At 45.1% G+C, this 19,749-nt stretch overlaps 1 protein-coding gene across 2 annotated transcripts in view; it reads right to left on the bottom strand.

Annotated features, from left to right (window-relative positions):
* LOC122933063 (vitamin K-dependent protein S-like) overlaps positions 1–19,749 on the bottom strand; it is a 74,967-nt gene that overhangs the window by 38,675 nt on the left and 16,543 nt on the right. For both annotated transcript variants that reach the window (XM_044287810.1, XM_044287809.1), the window contains exons 6-8: positions 19,292–19,423; positions 12,522–12,647; positions 9,782–9,903 (exon numbers count right to left, since the gene is read on the bottom strand). In XM_044287810.1, the coding sequence (XP_044143745.1) occupies positions 9,782–9,903; positions 12,522–12,647; positions 19,292–19,423 (380 nt within the window). The remainder of the gene's footprint in view (positions 1–9,781; positions 9,904–12,521; positions 12,648–19,291; positions 19,424–19,749) is intronic.

Below are 19,749 nucleotides of genomic sequence, written 5' to 3'. Positions count from 1 at the left end.
GGGTGGATAGTTCGGTCCACACCCCTGTTCCACCACAGGTGAGAGAAGCTGGAGGTAATCAGCCTGGCACAAAGCACCTCCCAGAATGTCAGAAAGGGGGAAGTGTGGTACCTGTGGAGAGAGGCCTGGAGGCTCTGTGAGTGTGGTCTCAGCCAGGCAAGGCTGAGGGGCCACGAGGCTGGGTGGTAGCCTGGAGTTGGGGGACATTGGCTGACAAAGCCGCATGAGTTCGCAGGGTGTGAACTCTGACCTAGGTGAGTCAGGAAACTTTGTGTTTAGTTAGAGCCTGGACGGGCGAGTGTTTATTATTTTGTCATCTTGTTGTTGCTGGTGTTGCACAATAAATGCAATGTTTGGACATTATATACGTGTCTGGTGAAGTAACCTGTGAGAATGACCCCCGGAGAAGAGCTAAACCCCCACACAGGTCAGAGAATGCACATTTTTAGTGGGAGTGCAACTTTTCATGTTTTACACTGCTTCTGTTGTGTTATTGCACACACACACACACACACACGATAATAACTGTACCTTTCTTGTTTTGGTCCTATCCTATAAAGCTACAAAAACAAGGCTATAATGGTATGCGAATGAGGGCTCACAAGTGCCATGGGGCAGCGTTCTTGCTGTAAGTGCCCAGGTCCTCAGCATTTTGCGTGCCTAACTCCTCCCCAGTGCCGGGGCAGACTGGGAACTTAAAGTGGCCCTGGAAAAAATACTAAAAGTGGCCCCGTTTTGTAGTCGGGTCCAAATTGATGGAAGGCAGGGCTAACAATAACATATTGTGTCAGATTATACCACCCCAACAGAGCCAAATACCACAGTCCCTCACAAAATACTGCCCCCATCAGCACAAAATACATTCCCAAAAGCTTCCAGTGGAGGGCTCAGGCGGCCCTTGGGCATCGGCCCACCGGGAAATTTCCCTGTCAGGCCTATGGCGAATCCGCCCCTTCCCCAGTGTATTGTCTGGCCAACCCTTTCATGATATTACATCATCCTCTCCAGTACCTGAGATCCCGTGCGTCCACATTTTACAGCCGGGCTCGGGCATGCGCACTCAGATTGCTACTGTCTCCTCCCACTCCGCCTCTTCAGTTTTTGCCCATTTTCATGCCAGTAGCTGGCGCATGCGCACTGCTGGAAACTAAGCCGATGCCCTCAGTGGTTATCACAGTGCCCATGCCTGGGCCCGGCGGTAAACTGTGCAGGGACATCATGAAAGAGCTGGTCAGACTATACACTGGGGAGGAGTTAGGCGCGCAAAACGCCAAGAGGCTTTGGCACTTACAGCAAGACGTTGCCCCTGGGCACTTGCGAGCCCTCATTTGCATGCAATTATAACCTCGTTTTTGCAGCCGTACCGTTTTTTTGTGTGTGTGTGCAAGAACGCAATAGAAGCAGTGCAAAACATGAACAGTTGTTGACAGACTCCCTTTCAGTGAGATAGAGAGAAGAAGAGGTAGGGAGGAGCAGGCTCACTGCTGATGGGTGCTGATGGGCCCCGGCACAGTTAAAGAGGACCTTTCACCACTCCTGACATGCCTGTTTTAATAGCTGTATGCATTCCCCATGTAATAACTATTCTGGAGCATCTATTCTTATGGCTCTGTTGTACTATTCCTTTATTATTCCTGCTAGAAGTTGTGAATGAATTGCCAACAGACTGCAGTAAGGGTACAGAGGGGTGATAACCAGTTGGGGGGGTGTAGCTGCACAGTCTCACTCTATCTAATCAGTGCTGCCATTTTCAGACTGTGCAGGTACACCCCCAACTTGTTACCTCCCCTCTGTGCCCTTACTGCAGACTGCTAGCAATACATTCATAACTTCTAGTAGAAATAATAAAGGAATAGCACGACATAGAGCCATAAGAATAGATGCTCCAGAATTGTTATTACTTGGAGAATGCATGAAGCATTAAAACAGGCATGTCAGGAGAGAGGACAGGTCCTCTTTAAGTACAGCCCTTTAGGCTGGGTTCACACGGGCGTTGCGGGAAAAGATGCGGGTGCGTTGTGGGAACATGCACAATTTATCCGCGCGAGTGCAAAGTGTTTTAATGCGTTTTTGCATGCGCGTGAGAAAAATCAGCATGTTTGGTACCCAGACCCAAACCCGGACTTCTTTACAGAAGTTCGGGTTTGGGATCAGTGTTGTGTCAATTTTATTATAAGGTTATAAGGGAAAATAATAGCATTCTTAATACCGAATGCTAAGTAAATTAGGGATGGAGGGGTTAAAAAAATAAATAAATATTAAACTCATCTCATCCAATTGTTCACGCAGCCCGGCTTTTCTTCTTTCTTCTTCTTTCAGGACCTGGGAGGAAAAGGACCTTTGACGTCACTGCACTCATCACATGATCCATCACATGGTCCATCACCATGGTGATGGACCATGTGATGGATCATGTCATGAGCGCAGTGACGTCAAAGGTCCTTTAGCCAGGTCCTGAAGAAAGAAAAGGAGATCCACTACGCGACCAAGTGAATGGGGTAAGTTAAATTTGTTTATTATTTTTAACCCCTCAATGGACATTTTAGTAAGCATTCTGTATTAAGAATGCTATTATTTTCCCTTATAACCATGTTATAAGGGAAAATAATAAATATCGGGTCTCCATCCCGATCGTCACCTAGCAACCATGCGTGAAAATCGCACCGCATCCGCACTTGCTTGCGGATGCTTGCGATTTTCACGCAGCCCCATTCACTTCAAGTGATGCGTGAAAATCACCGCTCATGTGCACAGCCCCATAGAAATGAATGGGTCCGGATTCAGTGCGGGTGCAATGCGTTCACCTCCCGCATTGCACCCGCACGGAAAAACTTGCCCGTGTGAAAGGGGTCTTAGGCTCTTTTCAATCTCACTTATGGGGTCCTAAGTTCAAATCCAACCAAGGACAACATCTGCATGGAGTCATGTCCTCCCTGTGTTTGCATGGGTTTCCTTCCACACTCCACAGACATACTGACAGGGAAGTTAGATTGTCAGCCCCATTGGGGACAGCTTGATGATAATGTCTGTAAAGTTCTGCAGAATATGTCAGCGCTATATAAGTGCGTATAAAAAAAATATATTTATAAAAACAAATTTTGGGGGGATAGTGAACATTGTTCTGGACATAAAGGTTTATCTGGAAAGGGCTGTAGCAGATCTCCAGTGCCGTGGGTGGTGACAGATTGGCCTCTATGCGTAACTAGTTTATATAAGACGCTGAGAAGCAATAGATCAATGCATGGCAGGTGGATGTGTGAACCATATGTTTTTCTCCGCAGTTTAGTAAGTATCACTAGATTGCACCACCTTCCCGTTCCAGAGCCCATTCAGGGCAGCTATAACATATCATTAGTTAAGGGCTGATCCAGCGTGGAAGCAATGTTAAACACTGTTATACATAGAAACTTAAGCCAGGTCGTTGGAATACTTCTTTTTTTTTTTTTTTGTTGCGAGCTATACCCCAGGAGCTTTCAGCGGCTTAATCAGGATCCGAGATGCCGGCACGTTCCAGCCTCAATGCCAGGGCTTAGAAGGAATTATACAATATTGGAGCCTGCTGGGTGCACATTGTCTGCCAAGTCACTCTCAAAATGTGCCAAGTTCCTGAAGCATTCTTAACACATAAGCAGCAGAGCTCGGGGGAGAATAACTAGACTCGGGGAAAAATAAAGATGGAAAAGATTTCCTTAAAAATAATGCCGACACATTAGGAAGTATTGTAATAACGGAAATAGAATGGAGAGCGTGGATCATCGTGTGTATGAGCCGCCTGCAATAAAACGGACGAAGAAGCCTACAGCCCGAGGCTCACGGGGAGTCGATAAGAGACTCCAGCACGTTAGGTTCCCCCTCGGCGACCGGTTGTAGCAGAAAATAACACCTGTAACCGGGATTTCTATTGAGATGAATAGATGCAATGCCTGATAAAGACCTCAATAAGTGACAACTGTCACCACGCGGTCAACGGCCCCTGCTACTCGGCGCCATTAATCTGCAAATGATGCTGCTAATTTGCTTCTCCGTCCAAGAACGGAAGGGATGAATGGATGGGATGAAATCCGGTTTGTTGGCAAAGAGATGATCCGATAGGTAATGATGGATGAGAGAGCCACTCATCAGGCGGCGAGGAGGCTGAGGGTTATTAGCCCCTTCCATCTGCCTGTCGAGGTTGTCATGTTTCGCAGGTGGCAAGCCTATTACACAGATCAGTCATGATACATGGTAGAACATTTATGTATAAAGAGCATCAAGCAGGATAAGGTTCAAAGGGGTGATCCCATGATTGATGTAAACCAGACATCATATAGCACATGCCAGTCTCTTTCTAACAACGCTAGAACCAGCCCTGTGCCTCACATGGATCCAGAGATCTCCTCATTCATTGCTCCATTTGGCAGCTCCGGGGGCATGTCCTTTCTGCTGCAGCTCTCTCCCTGTAACTACCACAGCTTCTAACAGAACATATGGCTGGTGGTGACAGTTGAAGATTTAAGCCTAGTTCACACGAACGTGTGTGATCCGTGGCCATACTGCGGGCCGCAATACACGGCCACAGTCCCGTGTGCATTCCGCATCACGGATGCGGGCCCATTCACTTCAATGGGTCCACAAATCCGGAAGTGCAGAACGGCTGCACGGAACGGGACCCCTCGGAAGCATTACGGAGTGCTTCCGTGGGGTTGCGTCCCGTACTTCCGTTCCGCAAAAAGATAGAACAGGTCCTATCTTCCCATTAAAGTGAATGGGTCCGCGATCCGATGCAGCTGACCCACGGCCGGCGATCGTGCATTGCAGCAATTTGCGGGCCGCAGCACAGGCACGGGTCACACACGTTCGTCGTGTGAACTCGACCTTAAACTGAGCGTGCTCGACCAGCTCAGTGAGACGGACACAAAAATAAGGAAAAGAACAAACAGCTGGTGGCGCTATACAGATATACTGTATATAATTGAATAGCTCAGTGCCTATACCACATTTTTAATGACATGCAATTACAGAAGGATTCAGAGCCAGGTGCTGGTTTGAAAAATGTAGAATATGTTTAGTGACACAACCCCTTTAACCCTTCAATGATGTGGTATCTGTAGTTTAGATTCAAGTCTGTGTTTTAGCATAGTGCCATGTTCGACTTTCACTTCATGTTGGAAATTATTTGAGAGAAGCCTCCTGTACAGCCCTGAGAGGTAGAATTTGGATGGCTTTACTCTGCACCTGTCACCCAACTGAAAAGGACATCTGAGAAGGGCATTGTGAGACAAGCACTGTCAACTGCTTTCAGCCAGCCACCATCATTCACAATACTTCTGGCTCTGCTCATTAGCTGACAGCAGAGACTCACAGGCAGAAGCTCATGGGGATCATCTCAAATGTCCTTTTCAGCTGGATGCCATTCACAGTATACAGATCTCCAAATGACATTGAAGTGCATGGAGGCGCATTGTGCTTGACACTGTGTGCATTGTAAAAGGCACTGTCTGGACAGTATTTATACCCAGTTATTTTGGGGTTGTCTGTGGTAGGCACTGTTTAGGGGGCTCACAATGGATGTCCTGTACAGTGCAGACTCCTGCTGCTCAATAGGATGCGGTCAGAGACTGACATGAAATTGTCTTGCAGGAGGGGATTGTACTATACAGTACTCAGCTGCTTCAGAACCTCATTTTGAAGAGTATTAGGCTTCATTTACGAACTGCAGCTGCCACTTGGTGCTGAAAACCGGCCACACAAAGTGGCTAATGGTCACATGGTTTTGATGGTAAAATTATGCACCCACGGGTAGTCGCAGGTGGGTGGGACTCAAGCCTGCACTTGGCATCAGCAGCAACGTGTAAACCAACCCTTAGGCCTCGCTCACACCAGATTATCTCAGGGTCTGTTCAGGAAAAAACTGATGGTTTTGAAGGGAAGTCCAGTCAGTTTTGTCTGTGTTTGTGTTCAGTGTTTCAGTTTTTTTTTTCGCGTAGGTGCAATCAGTTTTTTATGAGTTTTTTGTGGGCGTGAAAAACACACCTGAAGAATAACAATCTACATCTCCTAGCAACCATCAGTGAAAAATGCGTTAAATCCAGAAGCGCTGCAAGTGAGAGCAGCGGCCCTGCTCTAACAGGCCGGACCGGCAGGAGTGCCGATCCGGGCTGTTTAACACTTTACATGATGCGGGCAATGGCACCCGCCGCATGTAAAGTGCTGACAGAGGGAGCAGACTCCCTCTGTCTCCCATCGCCAGCCCGCAAATGCGACCGCGGGGTGCCGATGTGTGTGAAGGCTGTCTGGGGTCTGATGTAGGTCCCAGACCAGCCTTCAGTAATTTCCAGCAAGCTGTGCCTCTCTGGCGCAGCCTTATGGTCAATGTTAGAATAGCATTGCCATTAAAATGCAATGCACTATAGGGATAGTGCATTGCATTTTAAAAGCAATCAAAAATCTGTCTGTTATAGTCCCCTTTTGGAGCTATTAAATGGTAAAAAAAAGGTAAAAAAAAAATACAAATAAATCATTTATTCAATAAAATAAATCCCATAAAAAAATGTAAACTTTTTTTTCCATTGAAAAAATGCTTTTCAATGAAAAAATAATAATCTTCCCCATATGTTTGGTATTGCCGCGTCCGTAACTACCTGGACTGTAAATGATCCCTTACAGTAAACGCCGTAAAAAAAAAGATAGAATTGCTCATTTATTCTTAGTTGCCACTGAAAAAAACTAATAACCAGCGATCAAAAATCGCCATTTACTCCATAATGATACCAAAAAAAAGTATAAGTCGTCCCACAAAAATCAAGCCCTCACACAACTTCATAGAAAGAAAAATTTGATTCACGTTTTGCAGACAAGAATAGGCAGTTATATCAATGGCTGTCCGTGCTGTTCCGCAAATTGCGGAAAGCACACGGACGCCATCCGTGTTTTGCGGATCCGCAATTTGCGGACCGCAAAACACACAACGGTCATGTGCATGAGGCCTAAAGGATATACTCAGTTTTGAGTGCAGGAAGCAAACTAAATGTCTGAGCTGTATATTTGCTTACCCTGAATTGACATTTTGAGCAAAGCGTCTGATGTTAGGCAACCAAAGCTGATGCAGCTGGAATGTTGCAAAAAAAACAATTCTCAGGGAGAATAACACATTGCAGTTAGAGATGAGCAAATTTCTTGTTATGAAATTTGTTTGCGATTCGCTTACTGGTAAAAGCAGAATTGCGTTATGGATTCCGTTACCATGGACCATAACGCTATTCTATGACGGAATGCATAACGGAATGCCTTTAGAGCCATTCTGTTATTTATTCCCTCGAAATAGAAGTCTATGGGCTGCATAACGGATCCGTCCCGTTTCTGTTATGCAGGGGAGTCCTCTCCTGCAGTCCTCTCCTGCATAACGCAAACCGGACGGATACGTTATGCAGCCCATAGATTTCTTTCATGACGGAAAGAATAATGGACTGCCTCTAAAGGCATTCTGTTATGCATTCCGTCATAGAATTGCATTATGGTCCGTGGTAACGGAATCTATAACGCAATTCTGCTTTTATCAGTAAACTAATCGCAAAATTCAAAACATGAAATTCGCTCATCTCTGAGTATCAGCAATTTAACTATTTAAAGAGGACCTGAAACCAATCCTGACTTGTTTGTCTTAACAATTACTTGCATCCCCCATGTAATAAAAATTCTGGAGCATCTTCGGGAGTTCTGTGCGCCAGGAAATAAAATCTACGCCATTTCAGGTGTAATGTGCGGCAGTTTTCTGGTGCACATATTGATTGGGCCGAGAGTGACTATTTGGGGGCCGCCCCCCTTCTCCTACTCTTTGTAAAAATGTTGACTATGAAGGAAATGTGTAAAGGTTGCAAATTGTGGCGGGGAGAAGTAGTGGCGGCCGTGCGGGGAGACAGGTAAGTAGAATCAGTGTGAGGAGCCAGGGCATATGGGGAAGGGGCATTTCCAGGCTCGGAAACCCCCTTTAAAGACGTTTTTCAGGGAGAACTAAAAAAAGAAATGTTAGAAATAAGAAATCAGCATTACCTCCACCAACCCCTTGCTGCTGCCCTCATGAACAGTCCACCCAGCTAATCACTAATGTCAGCAGTGACCCGCCTCAGCCAGTGAATGACTTAGCGGCTCTTTTCTTGGCATTACCAGGGGCATATACATTAGATTAGATGAACATCGGCTGAACCCACAGATTTTGGCAGGGACTAGAAAATGTGCATAGGGAAGGTGTGGGTCCTGACCCTCCCATGACAGCAAATGTCAGGGGTAAGAAGAATCGGGAATGTTGGCTTTCAACACACCAATCCTTTGTTTTAGGGCCCGTTCACACAACCGTATTTTTCTGTCCGCATCCGTTCAGTGATTTTGTAGATTGGATGCGGACCTATTGATTTCAATGGGGCCACAAAATACGTGGACACCATGCGCTATCCACATAGGGCAAGATAGGGCATGTCGTATTCTAGACAGTTTTTGTGAACAAGAATAGGTAATTCTGTCATAGGGAAGGACTTTCCGATCTTCAAAATGCAGAACGCACACAGCCGGTATCAATGTTTTGCGGATCCACAATTTGTGGTCTGCAAAAACGGATACGGCAGTGTGAAAAGGAGAGAACTTATTGCCAGAGTTGTCTGCTAATGGCCTTTTCTCCTTGCCCTACTGATAACACACACACTAGCCAAGTCAAGTGAATATGCATATGGGCAAGTCAGAAGGAATAAGAGGCAGCTATCTAAGATGTATGCATATTGCATACCTTTACAATATTATTGCTTCTACTACCCTCCTTGATTTTTTTTTGGTCTCCGATATTCTACATCTGCCTCATTCACCATGCAGCAGTATATTATCACTCTCGTCAAGGATTAGTTGAGTTTAGTGTCACTGGACACGTAGATCTGCCAGGCTTGTTAAATATGAACCCAGTTATCTGCTAAAATCTCTGTTTGTCATCTGAAAGGGTATGTAGAAAGGGCATGTAGAAATCCAGGGAGGATGCTGCAATATGATCCAGTTAAGAATTGCTCCCGATCTGGTGGATCCAGCGTGTCCATTCTTTTAAATTACAAACTTTTAAGGGTTTTAAGAGCCAGATCTGAGGCAATAAGACAATCACTTTAATGAGAACCCAATTGTGTTCATTGTATTGAATGGAAATGTAAAAAAATGGTTTCCTGCCAGCCCTGATTTGAATGTGCCCCTAATGCTTCCCAATACCAGGAGCCATGCTAAAAGTGATTACTAACAGAAGGTTTCTGAGCAGCGGACTACCATATAGTAGATTCTCTAATGGACAGATGGAAAGGGGCTCCCTAAACCAGACAACCTTTTAAAGAACTGCTATGTTTTAAGAAAATGGGCATATGACAGACTATTTGTTTGGGTTGTCTTACAAATTACGCACAAATGAAGGATTTTTAAGCGGTGTATACATAGCTATAGTCTTCTCTCCCTGAATTCACTTGAGGCTGACTGGCACACAGAGAGAGGTAGCATATAGAGCAGGTTCAGTATACATGTGGAGCATGCCCTCCCTGAATTAAGAGGCTGGTTGTCACAAACAGGCACCATCATATAGAGTAGGGTCCCATCTGAAATAGGTCACCTTGCCGTGGTGGATGGGCACTAATGATTTTGATTAAAACATATTTTGTAAGTACTTTATATTCATTTCATATAGTGACTATAGTATTACTCCATATATCCTATGTTAGTACAGTACTGTTGCATTGTGCTTCTTTTTGCTTATGTACAAATGAATACATCAGTGGAGTCTACTCACTTCACATGACTTTTTGTCATCAGCAAGCTTTAACTTCTTTCTTCCTTCGCAGTAGCATTTGTAACTTCCGGGAGTATTAACACATACTTGACTGCAAATATCATCTGCGCATTCGTCTACATCTATAAAACAAATGACAAGCTGTGATCTCGGGCTGGACCAGGTCTAAAAACTAGCAATAGACATTAGACACATGCTGGCCGAATGACCTAATGTGTATGGGTGCCCCCCTGACTCTCTTCTGTCGGCAGGGAAGGTAAGGATTGGGGAGATTTCAACTGTCTTATCCTGTTATTCTTGGGGAGATAGGCTCCAGCCAGAGGTGTTTGATAGTGGTCTTCACTATTCTACCGGTTAAGGGCACATGCATGCTGTGCCGAACCCAGTTTGCATGTGTATGGGAAGGTTGGATAGATAACTGTTGGTTCTACGAGTATTTTGCCAACAGCTATATAATGTGTATGTCCAGCTTAAAGGGAGTCTGTCACCTTATCTAAGCCTTTAGACCTCTCAGATCAGGTTATAGACTCCTTTGCCCTCATTACAATGGTACCTTTATTTGTGCTGTCCCTTGCCGAGAAAAATAGGCTTTTTAAACTTATGCTAAAGACTGGCACATGCGCAGTCCAACTACCTGTTCCTCGGCCCATAATGGGCACAGCAGTGTGCAGGTGCGGGACAAGTGTGGAGCGGCACAGGCACGAGATCTGGGAGGCAGAGGAGGAAGTAATAATAGAAAATAGGGCGGGCCAGAGGGGTGAAAGAAGTGTGTTTTTCCAGGCACATCGCCGAGGGGCCAGGACACTTGCGGCAGTAACACCGCCCCTGGGCACTTGCCAAACCTCATTAGCATAAGCTTAAAAAGCCAAATTTTTCAAAATCTCTGCGAGGGACAGAACAAATAAAGGTACCATTGTAATGTGGGCAAAGGAGTCTATAACCTGATCTGAGCGGTCTAAAAGGCTCAGATTAGGTGACAGACTCCCTTTAAAGGCTATGTACATCTTTGGGGGCAATTTTTTATTTATTTTTTATGATTGCAAGGGTTAACTTCTTCTGCCTAGCTGTGTGAATCACACTTTCACTTTGTGCTGGTCATCTAATAACCCTTATCACTAATTTAATAATAGCTCAAAAACACCTATTTAAGGGCCCGATTACATGGGCAGATAGAGCAGACGATTGTTGGGAGGGAAGCATTCCGTCCCATCAATCGCTTTCTCGGTAGAGGAGGAGACCGCTGCTATTACATGTAGCGATCTCCTCCTCAGTAAAGGGACGAGCGCTTACTAATATATCGCTCGTCCCTATACTGTCTCACTGTTTTCCGGCAGCAGAGCGCCTATTACACGCCGCAATCTGCTGCCGGCAAACCAGGATTTCTTTAACATGTTCAAAGATCCCAATTACCCGATGAACGAGCAAACACTGCCAGATGATAGATTATCATTAAGATGAACGGTAACATAATCTGCCCGTGTAATAGGGCCTTAAGCCATGTTCTTATCAGTAAAATAAGAATTGAACTATAATGAGTGTTTATAAGGGGCTGCCAGCTGTGCTACCTGACAGAACAGAGTAAAAACAGAGCGCCTGCTACTGGAGAATCTCAAGGCTGCACAGAGAAAGGGACTCAAAAATGTTAATAAAGAGCAATTTAACATAAACAAATACAATGCAATAATAAAAAAAATGTCCCTAAAGATTGTAGGAAGGAACAAGGGGCCATCATTGATGGTCGGTACGTGTCACCGAGGTTCCTGGCCTCGGTGAGGTAAGAGACGTATATTTTTTTTCATGAAGTGTCATTATTGCAGATTTCAGTCTGACACTTCAACTGTTTAGTTTGGCTGTAAAGCTGATACAGGGTGGCTATTACTGGGAGTAGCCAAAGTGCTGAATGGGTGGCTACTCCCCATGTTCCAGGCCGGCTCTTGGCAGGTTTAAAAAACATTCAGCACTGTCAGGTGGAGTGGATTACTCCTCTCTGACAGGGGAGTCAGTCTTTGTTTGGGATCTGAGGCTTTGTGCCGTGCTGGAGGGCTGAGAACCGCATGCTGGGAAACAGGCCCCCTAAAGCCTGTTGTGGACCTCTGGTGAAAAAACTGCTAACAAGGTGATTGTTTTGTTCCTTGGACTTTCCATTGTGTAAACTAACACCAAGACTGCGAACTGTCATTTAGTTTTTGCCTTATGTGTGAATAAACACTGAAGTTTTGCTTTACCAACTGGTTTTTACCTCTGTACTGCGTCCGCTTACCCTGTCTACTAGAGCAAATCCCCACAAGATGTACACAGCCTTTAAGTCTTCTTGGCATATAAGACATGGAGACTATAACTGTATACAGGTGTAAAATTAGACTCTCTTTTGTCCTAATCAGAGCTGAACATACCATATGGGCACCTTCTGTAAGATGCACAGGGTTCCTATATCAAGGAGCCTAATGCTGCCATATGGGAAAATAAACAGTGCCTCCTGCTGTGTATGGAGAGCAAAAGACCAATGTAGTACTCTTGCATGGAAGATTCTTAACTTTTTGTGCCTGCCTTTGGTCCAAACGCATATAGATGATTGCCATGTGCATCTGTCAAGTTCCCTACACAGTTAAACATGATGCAGATTTACCTAGTCACATAGATAAAACATTGAAACGCCTCCTCTGGCCTGAGGTGCCCGTATATATGTACCTTCCTACATTGCAACATTTGGCAAATAAATAGCCCATAGAGCATTACTTACCTTCACAAACCTTCGATGATGTGTTAAACCGATATCCAGCCTCACACTCACATTCATACTTTCCTGGTGTATTTCTGCATTGTGCCCCTCCGCAGATTACTGGGCTGAACTCACATTCATCTCTATCTATTTAAGATAAAAAACATCTTACATGTAGAACAGAACTGATAGAAATGTGAAATGGCAAAAGAGGGAGTTATTTGTGCTTAAAGTGAACCTATCGGGTGATTTCTGATGACCTGAGAGCAGGGTATGAAAGAGGGAGAGAAGCTGCGCTCTGGGATATACAGGTTTATATGATTTGGATCACGATTTCTGAGTAAAAGGACTCCTAGGAGAAGGGATGAGAGTCCTGCTTGCCCCGCCCCCACACATACTGATACAGGAATGGCTGTTAATTATTGTAAGTGGGTGGGGTAATCAGGACTCTCACAGATTCTCTTTAAATGGGTTGTCTGATTTAGAATATACATTTCTAAATACAATATTAGTTAATTTTCAATTAATAGAGGACCTTCATCAATTAGCAGAGGACCACATCTATCACTGATTTCAGTGACCAAATGCAATACTTAATTTCCCCTGTGGTGGTGCTGCAGGGGATTAAAGGGGTTGTCCCATGATGTATGTAAAAAATGAAGATCAGACATCATATAGTACATGACCGTCTCTTTCTAACAAAGCTAGAACCACCCCTGTACCTCACATGGATCCAGAGATCAACCCATTCATTGCTCTGCTAGACATATCAAGCTGGCAGCTCTCTTCTGCTGCAGCTCAGGGGGCGTGTCTCAGCTCTACCTATCACAGCTCAGGAGTCAGTTGAAGGATGAAACTGAGCACGTGCGACCTTCTCAGTGAGCAGGTCAAAGAAATAAGAAAAATAACAAATAGTAGGTGGCGCAATACAGATACATTTTATTGAATAACTCAGTGGCTATGCTAAATTTTTAAGCGCATGTAATTCTAAAAAAAGTATTTAGATCCAGGTACTGGATTTAAAACTGGAGAATAATTTTTGTGAGAAAACCCTTTAAAGCACTTGTTGCCAGGATCTTCTTCAGATTAAGCCGATTGCTAGCAGTGATGGTCAGTTCGCAGTGTTCGCCAGCGAACACATGCGGGCTGCCATCTTTAGTAAGGTAGACTCACCCGTCCGGGTGAGCGGGTCTGAAATCAAATGCAGTCACCGGGAGCAGGCAGTTCCGAGAACAGCCGCCGGGGGCCTTCATCGGGCTGTTCTCGGAACTGCCTGCTCCCGGTGACTGCATTTGATTTCAGACCGGCTCCCGGCACAGGTAAGGGCTTACCTGTGCATCGCCGGACGGGTGAGTCTACCTTACTAAAGATGGCAGCCCGCATGTGTTCGCTGGCGAACACTGCAAACTGACCATCACTGATTGCTAGGGATCCCAACAGTCAGATACTCTGTGATACTTCTAAATAAAATTAGCATGTCTCAGAGGAAATCTGAAATGTACTAGGGGAACATATGCTGGCGTTACGTGGGAGCATCCACATAATGGGTTGAGTTTCTTTCTGGATATACAATTAGAAATTCAGAAAATGTAAATACCTATAAAGACGTTGTCCAGCCGGCCGCTGATATGCCCCCAATGTCTAACAGATGCAGGTCCAACCTCTGAGACCCACACCTATTCTTAAAACTGAGCCCGCAAAGTGGCGGAGGACACGCCGTGCATGCGCCGCCATCATCCATTCATTTCTATGGAACTACCGAGAATTGCCGAGTCCATAAGCCCCACAGAAGTGAATGTAGTAGTTGCTGCGCTTTCGCTGTGCGGTTTCCTTTTATTTCAATGGGACTTCTGAAAATAGCCAAGCGCACTGCTCAGTTATTTTCATCACTCTCATAGAAATAAAGGTAGAGCGGCTGCGCATGCGCGGTGCACCCTCCTGCACTTTGCAGGCTCTGTTCTAAGGATAGGTGTGGGTCCCAGAGGTAGGACCTGCACCTATCAGACATTGGAGGCATATCCTAGCGATATGCCCCACATAGTACAAGATGGAACAACCCCTTTAACTGTCGGCTTTTATATATATGAACCCGCTAGCCCACATGATACAGCGTAAAAAGACAAAACGGTATTGTGGACTGTCTGGGGACACTGGAAAATAGATGAACAGAACATATTCTGATGAAGCGAACGCTGGATGAAGTCTTCTTGCTGTCAGGGGACGGGAAGAGCACGTTGTAAGATTTATGTGGGGCTGTTTGCGGTGTCTTCTCTCCAATTCTCAGCCATGAACATCAATTGATTACAGTGATGTAGTACTGAATGTGCTTCTCGTGGAGGCTCTAGAAGACGGCGGAGACTCCCAGATATGGATTGGGTTCTTAATCACACAGGACCTGCTCTCTCAATCGTACAAAATTAGCTTTTTAAGGACTAGATGTTATTTTATGAAGCCGTTCTTAGCAGTGATAAATGCCTCTCGGGAAGCCAAGCAGAGATAAATGTGTCAATGCTTTAAATGGAATACAGGGTTTTAGAGAGAGGCGGTGAATAGCATGCGAGTGCAGGTGTTTAACGCATCCCATGTGGCGTGAGGCAGGGCTGATATTCTCATATTAACAGTGTGGGGAAACAAAATGGTAGATTTATCAAAACCCTAAGGAGTCTTAAAGGTGTTGTGTCACAAAGGTGACCCTGTACATATGCTCTGTTAGGGCGTATGGGTGTCATAGAGGTGGTCCTCCACCTGAGACTCTCCTCTACATGGCTGCCATGCTTCAGTTCCCCCGCAGTGCCCCCATGAATGCATATTTATGGTCTGGGCTTACATAAGCTCCACCCATTTTAATCCCAGAATAGTCCAAATTTGCAGGAAGTGTCTGTGAAAATTAGGGACTGTTGACAATTGGTCAGAGGCGGCTTCCCCCACAATCATCAAGGGGTGAGAGAAGAATAGCTCTCTAAAAGAGAGGAATACACTGTATTTCAGCACCTTAGAGGGCATCTATCAGTAGATCTGTACCTATGACACTGGCTGACCTGTTACATGTCCGCTTGGCAGCTGAAGGCATCTGTGTTGGTCCCATGTTCATATGTGCCTGCATTGCTGAGAAGAATGTTTTAATATATGCAAATTAGCCTTTAGGAGCAACGGGGGTGTTGCCGTTACACCTACAGGCTCTGCTCCACTTTGGATGACAAGGCCAGGGGCTGTAAACGTGATCCCTGTGAATCAAAGTGCAGTGTAATAGCAACACCCCCGTTCCTCCTAGAGGCTCATTTTCACATATTAAAACTTGATTTTTCTCAGCAATGCAGGAACATAGGAACATAGGACCGACCAGATGTCTTCAGATGCCAAGCGAACATGTAACAGGTCAGCCAGTGTCATAGGTACAAAACTACTGACAGATGCCCTTTATTCTCTCCATACGCATTCCTGTTAAAGAGGACCCGTCAGCTCTCCTGATCTTACTAAATGCTTGCATTGCCCATAAAACCACAATTCTCAAGCATGTTTTCTTAGAACTTTGAGGTTCCTCTGTTAGTCTTCTTATAAATATATTAGAACATTGACCTCTGGGTGTTACCATTCTCCTTGTAAAAGTAGCGTCTCCGTATACAGTCTGATACTGTCGGCATTGATTGGACATTGTCACGGTGTGTCAGGACACCCCCCTCCGCTGGTAAATGCAGCGACCCGGAGGGGAGGCAAGAAGGATGGAAGTGGTAGTGGATATACTGGTTTTAGTAGTAGCACTCACAGTTCACAGTGGCAATCCTCACCCAGGCTCTCCCTAGGCTCTGCAGTAAATGGAGGGCACACCCTTTCTTCTCTCAGGGCACTCCTTGGAGTTGGGGATCCTGTCTGGTGTTAGGTGAGGTGCCCTTGATGGTAGGTGCTGGTCTGGGTGCAAGGCAGGAGTGCAGAAAGAAGTGGCCGGTGTATGCTGATGGCATTAGTAACCAGGCCAGTTGGTATCAATAAAAGTCTCTCTTTACAGTAGACAACTGAAATGATGGAGGTTATAGTACGCCTTCTCCTTACCTCACTAAAGTCTCTCTGCAGAACCCTAGGCAGGCAATGAGGTTCTTGTTAAATGCTTCTGCAAATTCTCAGGCTGAGGGGCGCAGGTTTAATACATGGCTGGCCAATGTGGAAGGGTACTCTGCCAATGCTCCCTCTCACAGCAGTAAGATGTCTATACCTAAAACATGCACAATAACTTGCTGTCCGACTCCAGTGCTTGACCTTGTAGATTCTGGACCTTCTGATCTTCCTTTTCTCTGTAGCACTTTTGACGATACAGTAGCCCCCTTGACTGTAGAAGTCTCAGAGATAATTGTTTTCTGAGCTCAGGCCTAGCACTTAGGAGCTTGTACATGTAGGTCCTCACTGTTCCTCAGGTAGGCTCACACTACTGACTGACTAACCAGGGGGTGGACCCAGGTCCATCTCCTGGCTACCTAATAGGAAGACCCAAGATGTTTACCCTAAACTGTCTATACAATGCTTATAAGTATACAAAGAAAATAAAGCAGAACATTACAGCAATTACCCTTTTGCAGTAGTCATGTTCTGTGGTACTGCATTAACATCTCAGGTTTCAAAGTATTTATCATTTTCTATGAGGAGTAACAGAGCAACAACACAGCGCAGAGATCTAAGAAAAGATGCTTCAGAATTGCCATCTCATATTTAATAAAATAATTTACTCATACAGGAGAGGTGTCAGGAGTGGTGACAGATCCTATGTAACACATCATATGTTTCATGGTAATCAGGAGAGGTGCCACAGGATTGGACTGAACCAATCATCTATTAAACAGCCGCTTACCTTAAAGGGGTTGTTCACCTTTATGATTTTTCTACAGATCTCACAGCATGGTAGGACCCGTGGTCATAATCATATCTATTTGATCCATGATGCTGGGTTCTGTCTCCATTGCTGCCCCGCCAGTTCTGCAGGTCCCGGGTCTACCAGTGTCAACATCCAGATTGATGCCAAGTCGTGTGACCGTTGCAGCCAATGACTGACTGCAGCGTTGACGTTTCACCCATGCATGTCTTCACTGCAGCCAGTCATTGGTTAAAGCCATTATGTGACGTGGATTCAAACTAGATGTTGACACAGGGAGACTCAGGGCCTGCGGGGCAGCAATGGAGCCATAACCCAGCGGTGGGGATCAGGTAAGTAGGATTACCACCGTGGGTCTGGCCATGCTCTGGGGTCTGTAAAAAAGCCTCACAAAAATGAACCACCCCTTTAAAGGGGTTTTCTAGGTTTTAGATATTGAAGACCTATCATCAATATCAGTTCAGTGGGGATCATCAGTATCTGTAGCCCGGAAAATCTCAGTAAGATATTTAGTATCTAACACTAGTGGAAGCGTGCTGCATCTGGATTTATACTTCCTCTATGGATCTCAATAATACATTTGCATGCAGTAAGCTCCGATTCCCCCCTTTAATGTGGCAGTAGTCAGTCCGAAATGTATTAATTTGCTTTATAGTTGTATGGAGTGGATTTGAAGCTGAGTATCAGAATTATGGAGCTCTATTCAGTATACTGGGCAGACTAGATGGGCCAAATGGTTCTTATCTGCCGACACAGTCTATGTTTCTATGTTTCTATCACTTTAAAGGGAACCTGTCATCAACTTTATGCAGACCTCACTGAGGGCAGCATAAAATACTGACAAAAATGCTGATTTCAGCGGTGTGTCACTCATGAGCTAATAGTAAGTGGTTGCCGAGAACCAGCATCATAATCATTGCAGCCCAGGCCTTAAAAAGAGTAAAATCTACCTCAGAAGAGTCATGGTTATTCATAATCTCCTGCTCTCTCGCCCATCTGCTGATGATTGGCAGTTCTCTCCTAGAGAGAAAGGGAGAAAACTAGGTAGAAGACTGTAAATCATCAGCAGGTGGGCAGGACTTCATGAATAACCATGACTCTTCTCAGGTGGCCGTGACTCTTTTCCAGGTCCAGTCTGCAATGATTGTGATGTTGGTTCTCGGCAACCACTTACTTTCAACTTATAAATGACAGACCGCTGAAATCAACTCACCTGTGTCTACTTTATGCTGCCGTTAGTACGGGCTGCATAAAGTTGATGACAGGTTCTCTTTAAGGGGTTTTCCAGTTCAACATTTATGGCATATCACTAGAATATTCCACAATAGTCAGACAGGAACGGGTCTCACCTCTGGAACCCAGTCCTATCCGCAGAAGGAGCCCTCTATATGAAAAACAGCACATTGCACATGCGTGGCGTCCACTCCATTCAGTACTATGGGACTTCCGAAAATGGCCAATAGAGAGCGCTCAGCTATTTTTGAAAGTCCCATAGCAGTGAATGGAGGCTAGCTGTGCATGTGCGGCTGCTCTCCCTTGAGTGTCTAATCAGCAAGAGTCCAAGCGCTGAGACCCGTACTGAAAACGCGGCCTCTATTCCTGTTGGATCAGGGCAGCGGACACGCATGCATGCTGCCACTCCATTCCATTTAACTCCATAGGACTTGGCTATTTCCAGCAGCCACACACAGTTGAATGCAGAGAGCACATGCATGTCCGTTGGGCTATTCAAACTGGGGAACACAGGCCCCGTTCTAATGATCAGCAGGGGTCCCAGCAGTCAGAACCCCACCGATAAGACACTTATCCCCTATCCTGAGGACTGGCACAAAAGCTTTAGTTTTAGGAAGCAAAACCTGATTTTGCTTTGTCAAATAAAATGAAGAATTCTATCTACATGACAGCGATGATGAGACAAATGTCCAACATTTACCGCTACAGGTGTGCTTATCGGGAAGCAGGTAGTATCCATCCTCACAGGCGCAGCGATAACTGCCTGGGATGTTCACACATCGCTGACTGCAGCCGCCCTTCACTTTTTCTGGATCCTCACATTCATTAATATCTGAAGTAAAGACAAAAAAGGCAACAGAGTTTACATTTTGGTTATCAAGCCTAGATCCAGGCACATGTATATTTCTCTATAGTACGTGTTATATATAAAATATACATATAATGTAAATAATGGGTAAAACGTGCTAAAAGAATCCAGAAAAGCTAGGTTGCCTCAGAATTTTTTTTAGTTTACTGGGGCCTATTTTTCAATTTGGTTTAAAGGACTGGATTTTTAATGAAATGGCAGGTAGATTTGGTAGTGGGACTTGCCATTCCCTCCCCACCTCAGTGCATCCCTTTCCCCTAGTCCAAGGTAACCCGGGCATATCTGCTGGA

Source organism: Bufo gargarizans, chromosome 3 (genome assembly GCF_014858855.1).
Source record: "Bufo gargarizans isolate SCDJY-AF-19 chromosome 3, ASM1485885v1, whole genome shotgun sequence".
NCBI classification, from domain to species: Eukaryota; Metazoa; Chordata; class Amphibia; order Anura; family Bufonidae; genus Bufo; species Bufo gargarizans.
The sequence above is the reverse complement of the archived record's forward strand: the minus strand, read 5'-3'. Positions and strand labels throughout refer to the sequence as shown.